Source organism: Cyprinus carpio, unplaced genomic scaffold (genome assembly GCF_018340385.1).
Source record: "Cyprinus carpio isolate SPL01 unplaced genomic scaffold, ASM1834038v1 S000006530, whole genome shotgun sequence".
Classification (NCBI taxonomy): domain Eukaryota; kingdom Metazoa; phylum Chordata; class Actinopteri; order Cypriniformes; family Cyprinidae; genus Cyprinus; species Cyprinus carpio.
Window position 1 is genome coordinate 1,157,204 of NW_024879195.1, and position 19,510 is coordinate 1,176,713.

Sequence of the window (19,510 nt, forward strand, 5' to 3'; positions counted from 1 at the left end):
TCCCATTGTAATTACTGCTTTTTTTGTGCTTTTTTCAGTCCTGCACCAGTATTAAAGGCCATCTCAGTGGGAGGGAGGTTTTTTCAGTCCTGCACCAGTATTGAAGGCCATCTCAGTGGGAGGGAGGGCCACCAGTCATTCCTGCTGGGATCAGAAAGGATTGAGGGCAGGATCGACCACTTGCATCGTTGTGGACAAGCGCCTCATCCCTTTGCGTTGGAACCAGCTCCATGAGTGCCTTTGAACTTTTTCAAGTTTACTATGTCTTCAGCCTGTCCTACGTGGAAGCCTTGGTGTCAAAAGTGTCAACAGCTTGAAGTTCTACAGTCCTTTTGATCTGCAGTGTTTATATGGGTGAGATGATGGTTAATATATTGTACCTTCTTTTGTGTTGGTGTAATTGTTACATCTGTGTTAAAAATAAAATTTCAAATTGATACAGCGTGTTGACTTTTTTTTTTTTAACAATGCACAGTTATTTTTAGTTGAATACAGATTACACTTAATTTCCTTAATCAGGGTTTGTATGAACACTATATTAGTGGAAATAACAAGTCTCTTGGTGTTAAAATTATTGACACAACTAATGTAGTTTCAACACTAACTTGGTGTAAATGAGGGGGAGAGAAGTGTAAAAAAAAGTAACACTATTTAAAGTGTTAGTTTAAACTCTTTATAGTGTGGACCTATATAAACCCCGAAAAAGTTAATTTTCTCACTGTGAGTGTTACTTTAACACTTTCAAATTTGCTGTGAATAGTCTTGTTTAGGAATGCACCGATACTGAGCTCTTGTACTTGTACTCGTTAAAATGCCCCGATACCACACAGCACGTGATAAGTGCCCTATTCAGACAAAGAAACACCGACAACAGAACAACGGAGAGCAAAATGAAGTTATTAGAGATGAAGGTTGTCTACGTAGGATATTTATACAATGAATATATAATGTTAAAAATTCAGTATTAACGCCTGTATAGCTGACAAAGCACGCTGAGTGGATCGAGCGCTCAGCGGCGGAGATGTGCGAGCTTGTCAAGTGAATATGCAGTTCATCACTGGAAAGTTTTAGTTCGGTCGGATATGTCAAAAATGTCAAACAAGTAAGTAAAACAATCAGTATAAACATCATTTATAGAGAGAGCACGCTCGTGCACTTCTGTTGTGTGATCTTTGATGTTCACTCACTTAGCACACGCATTTGGATTAAAACTAAATCGTAAAAAAAGACTATTTATAAGGGCATTCAGTATAAACATCATTTATTTTCGACCTTAGGCATACATGACTTTCTGGTGTAAGTGAACGTAGCAGCCTGTGTAATGCAGGCAGTACGTTACTACTGTCCCTCTCGTTCTGCAACAGTACAACTACATGCACGCCTTGCGCGTTTTGCTTGCTTGACAAAGAAAGTAAGAAAAACTTGTAAAATATTTAAATGGTCATAATTGTTTCAGACAAAAAACAAAAAACGCGACTTCTATTTATGATAAATAACAGGAGATTTATAACAAATGGGTTCCCTGCATTATTACAGCAAAGCGCGTCATTACATTAATAAGTCGCTGCAATGAAGCAGCTCTAATGCTATTAAATTACAGATGATGAACCATAGAGCAAAAACATGAACAAAGAAAGTAACAAAAACTTTTAAAATATATTTTAATGGGCATAATTAAGTGTGAAAATAACCGATTAATAGTTAAACCAAATATTATTCAGAGACCAGATATACATTTTTATATTTTTAGTGGGGTGCAGGACACTATAGTTCACTTATGGAAATGAGGATAGCAAAAAGTAAACTGTGACAAATTATACCCAAAAAATTTTCAAACAAAGTCTGGGGACAAAATTGGAAGTTTCAATTTCAAGTTCAGGTTTGCATGAAGCTGGATGACAGCATACCCAGGAAACTACAGGCAGTCATTATGGCTAAGGGTGGCACGACTAAGTATTGATAGTTGTGTAAATAATACTAACAGCTGTTTGAATAATTTTTGGTTGATTGTAATCCATTACATACCTTTCTATCAAAGTTATCCGAAATTATCAAGATTAATTTGTTCTGACACAGTTTTACTATGAGTTATTGTCATATTTTATTACCATCTTCAGACACAGTGACTGGTGCCTTTGAGTTGCTAACCAAAAACCCACAAGAAGAAGCAATGTTCATGTGATCAAACCTCAAAGCTAACATTTGTTATTTTACCTTTCTTTTAAATGGATTCAGTGAAAACTTTATACTTTTATATATTATATTATATATTAGGTCAGAGATATGATTTGCACTAAAGATATAGCACTAATGTTCTATACTATCCAAAACATGAAGGCACTGATATTAAAAAGTTAAAACCATGTTTAGGCTCAAATAAACTTAACCAAACCCTTCATGCATCCGTCCTACCAATCAATCAATCAATCAAAAAAAAAAAAAACCATTCATTCCTTCATTCATTCATTCATTCATTGGCCTACATACAAACAATCAACTGTTACTTCTGATACTCAAAATATCAATTATTTTTTATTTAAAAGAAACTGAAATTGCAAACAAGGACTTTTTTTTTTACTTTCAGCAACACCTTGCAGCATGCAAATCCTCTTAACAGCTGAAGGATCTTAAAAACAAAGATAACTCTTTCTTCATTGGACATTGAAACTGATGTTTTATTGTGAATTATGAGACTGAGCTGAAGAATGAATGCTGTATCAGATGCAATTGTCACTCTTTCAGTACATCTCTCTTTCATAATACTCTACAGCAGTGCAATCCTTTGCTAGTTCTGAACTGATTTTTTCTATTTAGTAATAGAGGCCTGGGCTCATCTGATAAACTGTCAACCTGAGATTTAAATCAGTGGCAGAAGGAAGTAGTTTTTAAAAGACACTCCTATTTATTTACATACGTGTGCTGTCAAACTTTTGTAAAACCGCAATATTACACAAGTAGCCATGTGACACAGGTTCATATCAGAATCACATCTGTGATGATATGGAGCCATTTTGCACAGCTACACTATAAAAAAAACTCCATAGTTTTTTCAGAAAATAACTTTGGCAGCAGTGGTTGCTAGAATGACACATGACTCTAAAATAATGCAATAAATATTCATTAAACAACAGAAGATGTTCCATTAACAAAAAGAGTGTCACACAGGGAATTCTTGGAATATCAGTTTGCAGTTTTTGACAGTTTTTAAATGATATATTGATTTTACTTCTAAAAACTGATTAACAGCATTTTTCTGTAAAATTATATGAAATGTCTGGTTAGATCTTTTATAATTTATTATAATAGTATGGGAACGGCTAACCTATATAATAACTAGTTATTACAATATTTTACAGTTAAATTACTAATTTTTACAGTGTACCAGTAGCATGTTTAGGCAACATGCAAACCACGGGGGTCCCACGGGGGAACAGGACTGCCACTGATGGGATTTCCCTAAGCACAGCTTCTTAGTGCCCTCAAAACTCTAAACATGCCCCTGACGGCAACTTGTAAGATATATTGATCATATATATGCCATGTTCTTGCATATGTGCTTTTGCCATCTAACTCTGAAAAGATTACTTTGAGTTTATTAGACATGGCACTGTCTCCCTCTCTACACATTTAAGTTTACGGGTAATTCTACATTAACATGAACACATGAACAACGTCCACAAATGAATCAATTCATAATTTTATGTAAAAAATATACATTTAATTTGAGTGTTTATGGTGCATAACTAAATTACAAGTTCAAGTCCAAATTTGCTTGCAGAGTGTTTTATACTAAGTAATTATTAAATGTTTGATGCAAAATATATAAAATAACAGGATTTTATTATACCACTTTTTCCAGTACTCGCCCGATACCGATACTTTTATTTTTTTGTATTTGCCAATACCGAGTACCGATACCAATTTTTTTTTTTTATAGCATTTGTAATTTTTTAAAATATTAAATCAATAGAGAATGTATAATGTTAGCTGGCTGATTTAATTTATTGAATAGATACAGTCAAACCAAAATATATTCAGACACCTTCAACATTTCAAATTATAACAGTTTATTCTCTATATGCGCCGTTCATGGTCCAGGATTTTAATATTGCCTAAAATATACAGGTTTTGGCTGTTTGCAGGTCGATCGTTGTGCGACATTCATGAGAGCTAGAGAGCAGAGCAGACGGCTCCATATGCTTTCGGATCGCTGTCGCACCTGCTGTCTTTTTTTTTTTTTTTGCTTTTTTAGCAGCGACGCTTCAAGTCAAACGAACGAACAAACACGTGTGCATATTTGCAACGCTTTGACTGTTCCCTGTAGATCTCACCTTCTCACGCGCAGCCCCACGATTGGTCGATTACGTACAATACCTGCATGTTATTGGTCAAACTGCTTTGGATGTTTTAGGTAATATTAAAATCCTGGCTGGGACATGTCCCGTATGAAGGGCGCATATGGGCAGGTTAGCTGTCTAACAGGTCTAATAGTGTTCATATGTACTAGCCTACATTACATTGTATGTGTATTGTCTGAGAACAATGCATTGTCCCTACAGCTCAACCATCTCCACCAAAGTCAATCTTCGCCATGTCCCAGTGTACTCCTGATTCTACTGGGTTCTTCACCATCGGCTGCATGGCAAGAGGTTTCTCACCTGCGGACTCGCTTACTTTTAAATGGACGGATTATAATACGAAGGAGTTGAGTGATTTCGTGCAGTATGCAGCATTCGGGAGTGGTGGAGAAATATACCAAAATTAGCCATATGCGCATTAGTAAAAGCGATTGGAATCCACAAAAACCATACAAGTGCGAAGCTTCAAATCCTGCCGGCAAAAAATAATCCCTTATTGCTCCAGGTAAGTTAATTAAAAAAAAAAAACATGCAATGACATATGAGACACCCACCCCCCAACTCTATAAACCAAAATTGAAGATGATAAATATACAACATTTAACACTGATGTAACAACAACAAGAGCATTTTATTTGCTTGGTTAAAAAGGCATGTTGCACTGTTTCCTTTTGCTTTTAATGTAATCTCTGCTTTGCCCCCCCCCCCCCCACCCCCCCCCCCCCCCCCCCCCCCCCCCCCACACACACACACACACACAAAAGAGTATGTCAACCTACATGTGTATTTAAGTTTGCAAAATGTCGGATGTCCTCCACACAGTTTCACTGGATGTAATCGTTGTTTTAAATTGCAGGTCCAAGAAATCCAACCCTGAGCTTGGTTCCTGTCACAACTCTAAAAAGTAAATCTGTCATGTGTATTATTGAAGATTTCAACCCCCAAACAACCTCTTGGTACAATGGAAAATAAATAATACAAACAGCATGAGCCAGCTAAAACTGGAAAGTAAACTTAATAATCAAGGTTATTATAACGGATACAGTTTTTATGAAGTCAGCAGTGACAACTGGGATGTGGATACTCAGTATACTTGTGAGGTCACACACCAGGGAAAACAGTTTAACACCAAGGCAAACTTCAAAGGTAAGTCATCTAATGTTGATTTGCTCTCTCTAGTTCACGTTTACTTCTTTTTTAAATTCACACAAAGATAAACTTCTTCAAACTGATCCCAATTCACAGATATACACATATATTAGATATTTATATCACGGATGACACCAAACTTACACAAATAAGTAATATTTACTTTCTTTCTCCTTTGTAGCTAAATTGTCACTGACAATGGAGTCACCAATTCAGAAAGAACTATTTGATAATGATAAAATTGTCTTGCAAGCTGTTGTTTCTGGAGATGTAAAAGTGCAAGATACTTCAGTATCATGTAAAGTGAAGGATGAAAGTGTACCCACTGAGAATATCACAACAGGGAATGTTGAATTTTCTACTGACACTTCACAATTTAAAAGAATTCACAATGTCACTGTTGATACAAAGAAATGGTTTGATGGTGAAATGGTCATCTGCACCATCCGTGACACAAATAATAACAGAGACATCAACCAGGAGATCCGTTTTCAAAAAGGAGGTAAGTCAGTGTAAAAAATCCATGTGTAGTTATGATAGATGCTTATAATTTAATTGCCTGGCAAAAAAAAAATAAAAAATAAAATAAAATATTGTCTTTAAGCACAATTGAAATTATGTATGTTAAAAAGATTAGACTGCCTTGATACACTGTTGTTATTCATTAGTGTGTGATTTTTCTGTTTGTTCAATGAACCTTTATTACTTCCTCCAATTCAGATGGAAATAAGCCCACTGTTACCATTTACAAACCAGATAACGTCAAAGATCATATCTCTCATGTGTGTGAGGTCACCAGCCCTAAACTCGGCGATGTCTATGTAATATGGACAGTGGGTAATGAGCCTTACATAGAGGGCGGAACCAGTGCTCGCATCCATCAAAAGGACTCCATGTCTGTTCTCAGCATACTAACAATGTCAAAACAAGAGTACGAACATCCCAGAACCACCATCACCTGTGCAGTCATTCACGCCAATATGGACAATAGAAGAGCTCCATTACAAGTGTCAACAAGCCAAAGTAAACAGAAATAAGTTTTATGTGATTAATGTGCAAGCATTCCCAAACTATCATTGTTCATCTGTTGTTCAGTGTTCCAGTGCTTTTGTCCTGTTGCTCGCTCATCAGATTATGTAAAGTATATATCAATATTGTTTTTGTGCATATTTTCTGTCTCTGTCTGTAACACTTTTTTTTATTTTATTTATATATATATATATATATATATATATATATATATATATATATATATATTAGATATTTATATCACAGATGACATCAAATTTACACATTAAGTAATATTTACTTTGTTTCTTCTTTGTAGCTAAATTGTCACTGACGGTGAAGCCACCAATTCAGAAAATACTATTTGTTAATGATACAGTTGTCTTGCAAGCTGTTGTTTCTGGAGATGTAAAAAATACAGTGCAAGATACTTCAGTATCATGTAAAGTGAAGGATGAAAGTGTGCCCAATAAGAATATCACAACAGGGAATGTTGAATTTTCTAATGACACTTCACAATTTAAAAGAATTCACGATGTCATCATTAATACAAAGAAATGGTTTGATGGTGAAATGGTCATCTGCACCATCCGTGACACAAATAATAACAGAGACATCGAGCAGGAGATCCGTTTTGAAACAGGAGGTAAGCCAGTTTAAAACTGTTCAAAATAATCAGCTTTGTGGCTCTATGTTCATTTATGATTCAGTAGATGCTTATAATTTAATTGCCTGGCAAAAAAAATATAATAAAATATTGCGGTCAAGCATATTTGAAATTATTTCTGTCAAAAAGATTACTTTTGATACACTATTGTTATACTTTATTGTGTGTTTTTCTGTTTGTTCAGTTAACCTTTATTACTTCCTTCAATTCAGATGGAAATAAGCCCAATGTTACCATTTACAAACCAGATAACGTCAAAGATCATTCTCTCGTGTGTGAGGTCACCAGCCCTAAACTCGGCGATGTCTATGTAATATTGACAGTGGGTGATGGGCCTTACATAGAGGGCACAACCAGTGCTCCCATCCATCACAATGGCTCCACGTCTGTTTTCAGCATCCTAACAATGACAAAAGAAGAGTATAATGTCATCACCTGTGCAGTCATTCACGCCAACATGAACAATAGAAGAGCTCCATTACAAGTGTCAACAAGCCAAAGTAAACAGAAAGAAGTTTCATGTGATTAATGTGCAAGGATTTCCAAACTGTCATTGTTCATCTGTTGTTCAGTGTTTCAGTGCTTTTGTCCTGTTGCTTTCTCATCAGATTATGTAAAGTGTCTTCAATGTTGGTTTTTGTGCATATTTCTGTCTCTCTGTCTGTATCACTTTACTGCATGGGTCAAACATCAAAGTCAAATTACACCCAAGACTAAATGTTTAATTTGATATTTACTTACATGTTGCATGTAAGTAAATATGGTCACATGAAAACATTGTCAGAATGATATCATAGAGCTTCTTTACGTCTTGTTCTATGCTTACTGTACTGCTGTTAGTCTATAATATAACATGCCATTTTTGTGTTGTTTTACAAGCAATAAATATTTGTTTGCATGATTTAGTCCAGCTCTCACATTGTTTTTTCTATTCAGAAACTTGGTGTGCTTCACTTTCTGCTTCCCGTTTTTGTGTGTGTGTGTGTGTGTGTGTGTGTCTGTCTCTAGTAAAGCCACTGATTCAATTCTAAAGATAAACACTAAAATCACACAAGGAATTATTGGCCTTTTTCAATTAATAAAACATACAGATGTTGTATGAGATATTTTTTTATGTGCACTTGTATTTTAGTATGTCCAGTTGAACATAGTAAGTTACTTGATAAGCATACAATAAATGTAAATAATATGCATTTGTATATTTTATATAAAGTGTATGTTCTAATGCACTATCAATGTCTAACTGACAGGACTACAATATGTGTATGTTGTCTCTTCAGTGTACACTCAGTTGTGTGTGCAAATGAATGTATGCGAGAACACGTATGCTGTACGTAAAGCAGACATGTGCGTAAGTGTTACTAACTAGAAGTCTAATAAATACTGGACTTTAAATTCAGGATGTATGATTTATTTTCTCATATATGTGTCGCAGCATGTGCTTACCATACATATGTCTCCTGTACATGTGTTTTCATTTTCAGATGAGCCACCAGAGCCAGAGACAGGCTTTTGCTCTGGAGCAATAAAAGATGTTCTTGAGGAGGATGAGTTCAGAAGTCTCTGGTCCACTGCCACCTCATTCATCTTCCTCTTCCTCTTCTCTTTGACCTACAGCGCTGTGCTCAGTTTCTTCAAGGTAATACAAATATTATTAAATATCGTGCAGAGCATTTTAAGTAACATGAGGCCCTTTTGGAACTTTTACTGTATGTTGTTAGTTTTATATGTATGCTTCAATTTAGATTGTTTTATATCTTTAATCTGTTTTTAACTATAGATATATATATATATTTCCCAGGTGAAGCAGTGATGATTTTGTTAAAAGAACTTGTGGAGACCCCAAGGTTTTCTCATTTTGTTTTGTGAATGTAATTAAATGTTACTCTAATGTATTTGGAAATCAAAAAAGGAAAATAAACCACTTCATCTCTATCTCTCTTTTGCTCTGTCTATTCCTGTCTTTCTGTACGCTTGTCTAAAAAACATAAAGGCTTTCTGAGATGTTGAAACTGCATAATTTGCTTCTGTGCTCACATTTTTTGAAGACACTGACAAATATGTACACATATCAATAAAGTCTTATTATATCTCTGTCAAAATGAGATTTTACTCTTTTGAATAGTATAACAGCTTCTTACTACAAATGACATTATCTTGCATTTTCAGTAGATATACTGTGATATTAGTAGAGATCCCTCAGGACATACTAAAATGGGGCAGCTGTGGCCTAATGGTTAGAGAGTTGGACTTTTCAATTCAATTCAATTCAAGTTTATTTGAATATCCCACAATACAAAACAAAAAAATTCAAAAAAACTTTACATAAAAATAATTATCAACAATATTTATTAGTAGCTTTATCAGTGGTGACTGTCAGTTCATGTGCATATGGCAGAAATGTTCAGAAAAATCAATAAAAGACGTAAACTTATAGCAAAATGTGGTAGTTTCTGTATGTTGTCTCTGGGTTAGCATCATCTGAGGTCCTCTGAGGGGTTGGCATCATCTCTTCTCAGGTGTTCTGGATCCAGACTGGAGCTTGTGTAAATCCTAGTTACCACGGATGTAAATCCCGTGGCAAAGCGAGAGAAACAAATAGAGACATAATTAGCGTTAGCTGCTGTTCCAGCCAAGTAAAATTAATTAGTTTAACCCAAGCTAAAGAATAATAATGCACATTTGATGAGATATAACTGCAGTCCAAAATTATGAGATGCATTATTTGAATGCTTGGCCAAAGAGGTGTGTTTTTTAATCTAGATTTAAACAGAGGAAGTGTGTCTGAACCCCGAACATTATAAGTTGTACTTGACTTGTAACCCGAAGGGAGTTGCTGGCAGGAGTTGTAGGTGGAGGGGAGTTAATGAACAGCGCTCTCTTCACCCTCAATACCCACGGCTGAAGTGTGTTCACTTCTCACTGCTGTGTGTGTGCACTTGGATGGGTTAAATGCAGAGCACCAATTCTGAGTATGGGGTTACCATACTTGGCAAAATGTCACGACTTTCACTTTTCACTTTCACTTCCACTAAAATGTGAGAATATTATGTAAAAGAATATACAGCCATGACCTCAATCTTGATGTGTTTGCTGCTTATCTTAAAGTATGAGCGCAAACACATCTGTAGATTTCTGATTAATTTATAAATCAAATCAGATTAATATAGCTTTTGAACCACCTTTTGGAATATTTGAAGAGTCATGGTCTGCAAACAGATATGAAAAAGATACTCTACATTTTTGACAGTTATTTTTATGTATTTGTAAGACTGATTCAAACTGTGCAAGCCGATCAAATTCCCCTAGAAAAGCTGGAATTTAGGTAATGCAAATGTGCATTGCAGTGTGTTTCACATCACATTTTACTGTGTCGTGTTTTCTCTCTGTCTGTTTGTGGGTGTTTGTATTTAAATATTTCATCTCTGGGGATGCTCTGGGGATCCCAAGAGCAGATGAACATCTCACATTCAGCAGCTGCAAACTGTCAAGCACTCCAAGTAATTGTTTTTTTTTTTTTTTTGTTGTTATTAAGAATAGCCCAAACAGTAATAAACGTGAACAACCCATGTGCAGCAGTTCCTAACAAGCATGATGAGCTGCAAATAATTCAAAACAAATTGTCATGTGTGTAAAATGCCCATTTTACAAACACTGGTTTATTCGTGTGATCTGATACAAATGTAACAGCATCCTCTTAATATGTTGCAGCTTCTCATTAATACACCTTAAGATTTCACTTGAATTACATTTTGTGGTCTATCCAAAATGTGTTTCCTCTAAAACTGAGACATGGTCTGGCGTAGTGTGCAATAAACTCATTTTAATGTCCTCAGAAATCTTTGCTTTGCTGATATATGATATGGCAAATATGCTGGGCGAGTGTTTTCATTTGGACTAAGTATCCATACTCTCGAAGGAATTTTTTGAATGTCAAAATAAGATTTCTAGGTTCGAGAGCGTTATGTGACGGTATTCAGGTCTCTTCTTTCTTCCTCTTTTTTTCTCACAGAAGACCCGTGCTGAAGTGAAACTGGCATTCATGTTGATGACTAACAATTCTTAGGAAGGTTAAAATGTTCAAATTTAAAACCGAAGCGACAGCAACGACTATTTTATTACACTTTATTAATGTTTATATTTTATTTATATATATTAATGCTATATATGGTTTATTGTTACACTTATAATGCGTAATTCACAAATGAAAAAAAAAAAAACCATTTAATTTGGAAAAGATGTAATATGTAAAAGAAAGATGTATATGAAAGAATATAATGAAAGATGTACTTTCTTATATATATATATATACATATACATGTATACATATACATATACATTATAGGCATATAACCATATACATATACATATATATACAGTACAGACCAAAAGTTTGGGAACTTACTATTGTAAGTGATTTTTACTGAGTTTTTCTGAGTACAAGAAGATTTCTTCACTTTGCTCACCTACAAGAGCCTGAGACATTTATTTTTTTTTTTTCACTATCAATGGTACAGTTTTTTTATCCTCAAAAATGTAATTTTTTATATAAGAATGGTGATATAGAATTATTCACAATTAGCAGAAAATAAAGTAATATTGTTTATGTCTTATACAATTTATTATTTGAGCTTTATATACTGAGAAATTCGAATATCATTTATTCCACTGTGATGCAAAGCTGAATTTTTCGATAGGGTGACATTATCACATGAATCCGTTTAGAAATCATTCTAATATGATTCAGATTCATTATATCATAGTTGGAAAACAGTTCTGCTGCTTAATAGTTTTTTTTCCAAGAAACATGTGATACTTTGTTTCAAGGTAGGATACTTTGATTGAATATAAAGGTGTAAAAAAAAAAAAAGAAGCTAGGTTTGGGGAACAGAGTATATAATATGTCAGCCCACCGTGAAACCAGATCTGGGCCACATCTCAGACAAATAGGTGTGGGTGAAATTCTGGGCCAAATCTGGCCCTGTTAATTGTGTCTGACAGCAAGCCAACCACAACTGTACCAGATCCATGCCGCAGCGGGCAGCTCCTCACAAATGGCATGGGCAACACGAACTGGCCCAGAGGTTCACCACACGCCAGGCCATCTGAGATGTGGCCCAGATCCGTCTCAGTTGTGGCTGACTTCTGGGTTAGATATGGCCCATATTTAAGCCCTTTCTAGACACAAAAGTATATGTAATTCATCCGAATAAAGATAAAGACAACCTCATGTAGTCTAAACTGCTTAAATAAAATAAAAAGAATAGAATAAATAATATACATACATTAATACAAATGCATGTATAGATATAAAACAAATACATTTACATTATTAAAAATATAAAATACACATTACACAAATATAGTTAAATACACATTAAGGCATGACATTTACATTTAGCAGACACTTTTATCCAAAGCACCTTACAAAAGTGGAGGACAATGGAAGCATCAACAAAAATCACCAAACAAAAGAGCAAAAATGATATAGAAAGTGTTTTAACAACGTCTGTTAGCTTAAAACAGTACACATAGCAAGTTTTTTTATTTTTTATTTTATTAAGAATAAATAAAAAAAAACGATAGTAAAGAAGAAAAGAAAAGAACAAGCTAGTTTTAGAGGTCCTTTTTTTTTTGCTTTTGTTATTGTGTATATATATATAATGAATACCAAAAGATTAGAGAAGCTAGTATTATTATTCTTTCTTTTTTTTTTAAAGAAAACAAGCAGTTAGAAAATGAAAAAGACAACATATACACATGACGTATATCAACATAACATATTGCGGCTGTGCGATTTGGGGGCAAATATCTAATGTGTATTTTTTTGACAGATAGGGCAGTTGCGATTTGATTTGTGATTTTAAGTTTGCAAAGTCAAGCTTTAGCTTAATATTGTCAAGTAGTGTTGCAGCACAGTATGGGTTTTCGTACCCTGCTGAAAAACAACAAAAAACGAAAAAACAATAGAACCCATCACAGAAATTTCCATTAAAACAATTACAAAATTCCTTTTTGTAGTGTGTTTTGGCATTATTCCAAATATAATTACTGTTGTTCTATTATTCCCATCTGCCAGATACATCCCATCAATAGAATTCCATCAAATATAAGATAGTTTACATTAAAGCCAATACAATTCCCATTATAACCCTTAATTCCATTCAATTTTCTATTGTGTTTTTTTTAGGACGACAATTTATTCCATTTTTTTAAAGTATTTAGGATTTTAAGAACAAGTGGTAAAATTGTGCTGAATGTTTCATTTCTTCTAATGTGAAATTAGCAATGCAGTTAAAACTGAATTTACATTTGTGTTAATACAGAGACAAGCGTGAGTTGTGACAACAGGCTGCAGCTGCCAGCCGCATCAAGCCTTGTCCATATTGCCAGATGCGCTCGTAGAGTCTTGCGGTTTGGGAGTAATCCCTGAGGTATAAACAAGCATTACGAAACAGGCTTCTGTAAATGGATCCTCTGTGAGACTCGCAGAGAGGATGTAGTATGAGAATCATTCAGATACACAGGCTGATTTCAGTCTTCTGAATTGGGAGTAGCGAACATGCATTATAAACTAAACTTCTTTCAAATTAGAATCGGTTGGGGAGAGAAAATGTGCAAGATAACATAATATGTACTAATAAAAAATTCAAAACAACAAAACATCAAACAAAAAAAATGTATCTTTACTCTCCAGTACTGAAAGCAGACTGATAAGGGAGCCTTTGATACTGTGACACAGCTCTTTCAAATTAACATTACCTTTTTTGCAGTGGCGGTATTTTGTATGTCCATCTCTATAGTTGCCCATCATCTAAGTCTTTTTGAGTACTGGTATCATCTTGAAGTCCTAACAAGTTCCATGCAAGTCCTCTGTGGCTGTGCAGTTTCTAATAACCCTGGGATGGACATTTGCAGGAACAGGAAGGCAAAGGCGAAGAAAGATTAGCATAGCTGCTGTTTCATAATCAGTTCAGGCAATGTGCAACTTTTTACGATTTCATCAAGGGAGTACATTGAGTACTATTTTAAGATCTAGTAGGTTTAGAAACTGAAAATACAATTTTTCTAGATCACGCTTAATAAACATTATTCATTGTTATTTGTCCTGGTCGTTTTTGGGGAACAGACACCCCAGTCTCTATAGAATGGACTGCATATGCCAGAGTATGTAACATTTAATACATTTTCATAAAATTGAACTGGGGAGGAACATCATAACTGGAATTACATCAACCCTTCACTGAGTTTGGGGTGCTTGTAAGAGTTTTTATGCCTTATATAAAAATCTCTTATGCTCACCACGGCCTCCATTTATTGAAATCTCAAATTACGTAAAAATAGTACCACTGTGGACTAAGTACCAATTCCAAAACAACTCTTCTCTATGTGATATTATGTTAAAATGTTCATTTATCCTTTGATTCAAAGCTGATTTTTCAGCATCATTACTCCATCCTTCATTGTCACATCTTCAGAAATCATGTCTAATATGCTGATTTAACTGCTAAAAAACAGAAACATTCGATTACGATCAATGTTAAAATTACAGACCGTGCGGAAATTGTTTTTTTTTGGATGCGTTTTTCCTTGGGACGAACATTTGAATGTGAGTCGTTACATGCATCAAATTGTTTCAAAATCCAGCCTGTTTCAAAGGAAATGCAGGTCTTTTGACAACTTTGTATTCAATGCTGTGAATCCTGAAAAAATTAAAAGCAATCACGGGGTCCGACAAAAAAAATTCGGGCAGCAAAACCTGTTTTCAACGCTTGAGAATAAGTTTCTTGAGCAGCAAATCAGCATTTCTGAGGGATCCATGTGACACGGAAAGACGGGAGGAATGATGCTCGAAAATACAGCTGCACATCCCAGGAATAAGATTACGTTTATAATGTATTCAAACATAGAAGAAAAAACAGCTATTTTAATTGCAATAACTATTTCCACAAATATTACTCTTTTTACATATTTTAATCAAAATAATTAAATACAAGAGGTGAGCAGGAAGATAATTATACAAAATTGTATCAACTTCAAGCTTTTGTTGACCACTAGTGTTACTGTATATTTGAGGTGTTGACTTACTGTTAATAGTCTGTGGTCAATAGCTCTTGAGATGTTGTCTTACAGTAGGTTCACCTTCCGACTCTGCTGGGTGCAGCAGGCCATCAGAACTGAAGAATACAGAAAACCAAACCAAGCAATCTGACACAGAGCCAACACTGTTTAGTCGGCAGGGTTCCATGGTTTATTAGAATGGATAACAATGCTAGAAGCAGGGTGAAAGGTATGGGAGCCCCTCTGGTCCCACTGGGGTGTCAAAAAAAAAAAAAAACTAACTAGCTTGTGGCCTCAGAGAGAACTAACTCATTTTTTCTTTGAACTTTTTTTTTATTAAAAAGTCGAAATTTTCATATATTCTAACAGATTCTGTTTTTTTTTTTTTTTTTTTTTTTATGATTAGAGCTTAATTTAATGAATGTAATATTGGATTTAAGGACACTGAAAATTATCAAAAAAAGTATTAAAAAAAGGAGTTAAACAAATATTATTTAATTATTTAAAATGATTTTTAAAGCAATTTGTCCTGTGGTGTTGACATTACAGGTGTCACAATGGGAGGACTTTGTTTTTTTTTTTTTTTTTTATCACACCAAAGGACGGTTCACAAGCCTTTTCTGTCACATTAATTGATGAATTGCTATTCCAAGCTAACCGTCATTTAGTGGTAAGCAAGACAACATTTTGCAAAATTTTCTATGATTATGTAGCTTAACTGGCACTTTTTAATTAAAAAAATAGCTAATTAGGGGTGTCCCAATATTAATCACAACAAAGCCATAAAACATTTTGTAGTGGTGATTCCAAAAAAGTTTCCAAGGACATGGTGTCCCACAGAGGCACATGGTACAAAAAATGTAAAAAAAATCGAAATAACATTGCAGCTTCATAACAGGTCCGTGTAGGTACAAATAAATGTGTTGTATTGTATATATATTACGTTTGTCTGAAATAGTATGGGCGTCCATTACTCAAATAGTTTTTAGAGAACAAACCACTGACAGTAAAGTAAGGTGATCTACACAGGACGTGTCCTTCAGAAAAGTGGCACATTTGGCACGCTGGTTATAGGCCCATAGTCTGCCACACACGCAAAAAGCCAGACCTCAACCTAAAAACCGGTTTTGTCCACACACTGGGCCGGATTCTGGCCCACACAGACACATGGCCCTACTGACACTAAAACCGGCTTGATGTTTGTGGGCCAAATCTGGCCCAAATGACCTCTGCCACGGCCAGGAACTCAGCCCTATTTGCCTATTTGGGCCCAGTTTTAAGGTCCCGACCAAGTGTAGCGGGATATCAGGGCCGGGCGCGTCCAAAATGCTTTTGAACACGAAGGGGGGGTTTGCCTCTTTTTGCTCTTATACAGACACATACATACAAAATATGTCGAAATAACCGTCTTGGAAAGTGAAGGATGTCATTCGCGAAAATACTGTTTATTTCGTGTCTCTCTGCCGTTAACAATTACCACTACTTAAACTAGCTTTCTGAGAAAAAAATCGGATGCCTGTATATTATTGATTTGGATATGCTTGATTCATCATCTCTTAAAGTAAACCACGCCTAATTTAGTACTAGCTCTGAATGTTAATCCAAAGACATTAAAGAATAAAATCACTCACGCTCATTGACTGAATTACTTTGAGGTTTTAACAAGAATTATGCACAGGCAAACCAACATATATCTATATTTAATGTAATTTTTTTTAGGAGTAGGTGCAGGACACTATAATCATTTAGTAAGTGAGGATAGCAAAATAAAGTGACACTGTGACAATCGCCCTAAAAATTCTACATACATGGATACTAGTGAAATTGCAATATATATAAATATATATATATTATTAAATTATTAAAATTGGGACAAAAAAATTATTCAGACACTGATTTGGACATCACGTTTTGACTTTTATACGTGTTTTTCTGAATTATGTATTGATAGTTGTGTAAATATATCATACTAACAGTTGTAGACAAGTCTTGTCTAGGTACTTCCAATTTTCTACACTATAGCAGATTGTCTATTTAAATTTTTACAGTGAGGACTATGCCAGTGTGCTATTGTACATTTAATATTCGGGTTTTGTACCTGGACACCTCCAAACTTGAAAAAACGATTATATGCTACAACTTTTTGCAATCACTACGAATAAAAATGTTTATTAAAAAGGACACTTCTTAACATTTAGCATACTAAAAAGTTGATAAATTTCTGGGTAATGAAGTCTTAAAAAAAATAAAGTCTTTAGGTAAGTAATTCTTAAAATATACAAACCCGATTCCAAAAAAAGTCGGGCAATGTACAACTTGTGCGATAAAAAAGGACTGGAATATTTACAATCTCATAAACTTAGAGTTATTCAAAATAGAATATAGATAACATATCAAATGTTGAGTGAGGCCATTTGAAATGTATGCCGGAAATATGGGCTCATATTTGGGATTATGGAGCTCACCTTCCAAAAAAGTTGGGACAGGTAGCAATAGAGGCGAGGAAAAGTTTAAATGTACATATAAGGAACAGCTTGGAGGACCAATCGCACACCTTATTAGGTCAATTGGCAACATGAGTGGGTATAAAAAGAGCCTCTCCGCGTAGCGAGTGTCTCTCAAGAAGTCAAGATGGGCAGAGGATCACCAATTCCCCCAATGCTGCGGCGAAAAATAGTGGAGCAATATCAGAAAGGAGTTTCTCAGAGAGAAAAATTGCAAGAGTTTGAAGTTATCATCATCTACGTGGCATAATATCATCCAAAGATTCAGAGAATCTGGAACAATCTCTGTCGCGTAGGGGTGTCAAGGCCGGAGAAAACCATACTGGATGCCGTGATCTTGGGCCTTAGAGGCACTGGAATCACATACAGGAATGCTTACTGTGAATGGAAGCAAGGCTCATTAACACTGGGACTGTGGCAAAAGTGGACAACTGTTCTGTGTCAGACGTACAACATGAAAGTTCTTTTTGGAAAACTGGGACGCCATGTCTCCGGGGACTAAAGGGACAAGGGCCAACCCAAAGTTGTAATCAGCGCTCATTCGAAGCCGCGTCTCTGATGGTATGGTGTTGCATGAGTGCCGGTGGCAGGGCAGCTTCCACATCTGGTAAAGGCGCCATCAATGCGAAAGATACCTAAGTTCTAAAATAACATAATGCTCCATCCAGACGTCGTCTCTTTCAGGGAAGACCTTGCATTTTCCAAACATGACAATGCCAGACCACATACTACATCAATTACAACTCATGGCTGCGTAGAAGAGAAGGATCCGGGTACTGAAATGGCCAGCCTGCAGTCCAGATCTTTCACTCATTGAAACACATTTGGCAACATCATAAAGAGGAAGATGCGACAAAGAAGACCTAAGACGTTGAGCAACTAGAAGCCTGTATTAGACAAGAATGGGACAGCCTCCTAATCATAAACTTGAGCAACTTGTCTCCTCAGTCTCCAGACGTTTGCAGACTGTTAAAGAAAGAAGAGAGGATGCCACACAAGATGTCCCAACTTTTTTGAGATGTGTTGATGACATGAAATTTAAAATCAACTTATTTTGCCCTTAAAATGATAAATTTCTCAGTTTAAACATTTGATATGTCATATAAATATTGAAATTTGAAACTTCCACATCATTGCATTCTGTTTTATTCACAATTTGTACAGTGTCCCAACTTTTTTGGATTCGGGTTTGTATATATATATATATATATATATATATATATGTTATTTCATATAGATTCTCAGTTCCTGAATGCATATGGCGCTAAAAGCAAAAGTCCTCCAATGCACTTCATGCAAGGTCATAAATGTAGCCTACTTGTTTTGCATCTTGCTGACCCTTGCGCCCTCCAGTGGTGAAAACTATTTACATTTATGTCTTTTACAGTCACGAGTCCTCCAGCGAAGCCGAAGATGTAGTTAGCATATGACCAACTGAGTTTTGAAATGCATATTGTGGAAGATTTGATTGTTTTAGCCTTGTCTCGGACCCTATCTACTATCAAAACAAAATGATATACGTCAGATAAGTCCCTTGAAATGGAAGAAACAGCCTTCCCATAATGGTGATAGGTTATATGCCCATTGTGCAAACCTGAATCCCATGATACGAACTACGAAATCGTAATAATACAGCCTTAATAGATAAACTATGAGAACAAAAAGCATTAGTTTATCACTCGACTTGGACTTTCGTTCGGTTGTCATGTGCAGGCGCATGTCGGCTCCAAACAGAAAGAGAAAGATCTTTCACCTCCGACTCG

The 19,510-nt window shown here is 35.4% G+C and overlaps 1 gene segment (V, D, J or C); it reads left to right on the forward strand.

The window, feature by feature from the left end:
• The window catches only part of LOC109068660, a 133,741-nt gene that overhangs the window by 82,869 nt on the left and 31,362 nt on the right, over positions 1-19,510 (forward strand). The window contains 5 exon segments of the C gene segment in view: positions 4,560-4,863; positions 5,215-5,504; positions 5,689-6,009; positions 6,228-6,530; positions 6,835-7,161. Of these exon segments, the coding sequence occupies positions 5,345-5,504; positions 5,689-6,009; positions 6,228-6,530; positions 6,835-7,161 (1,111 nt within the window).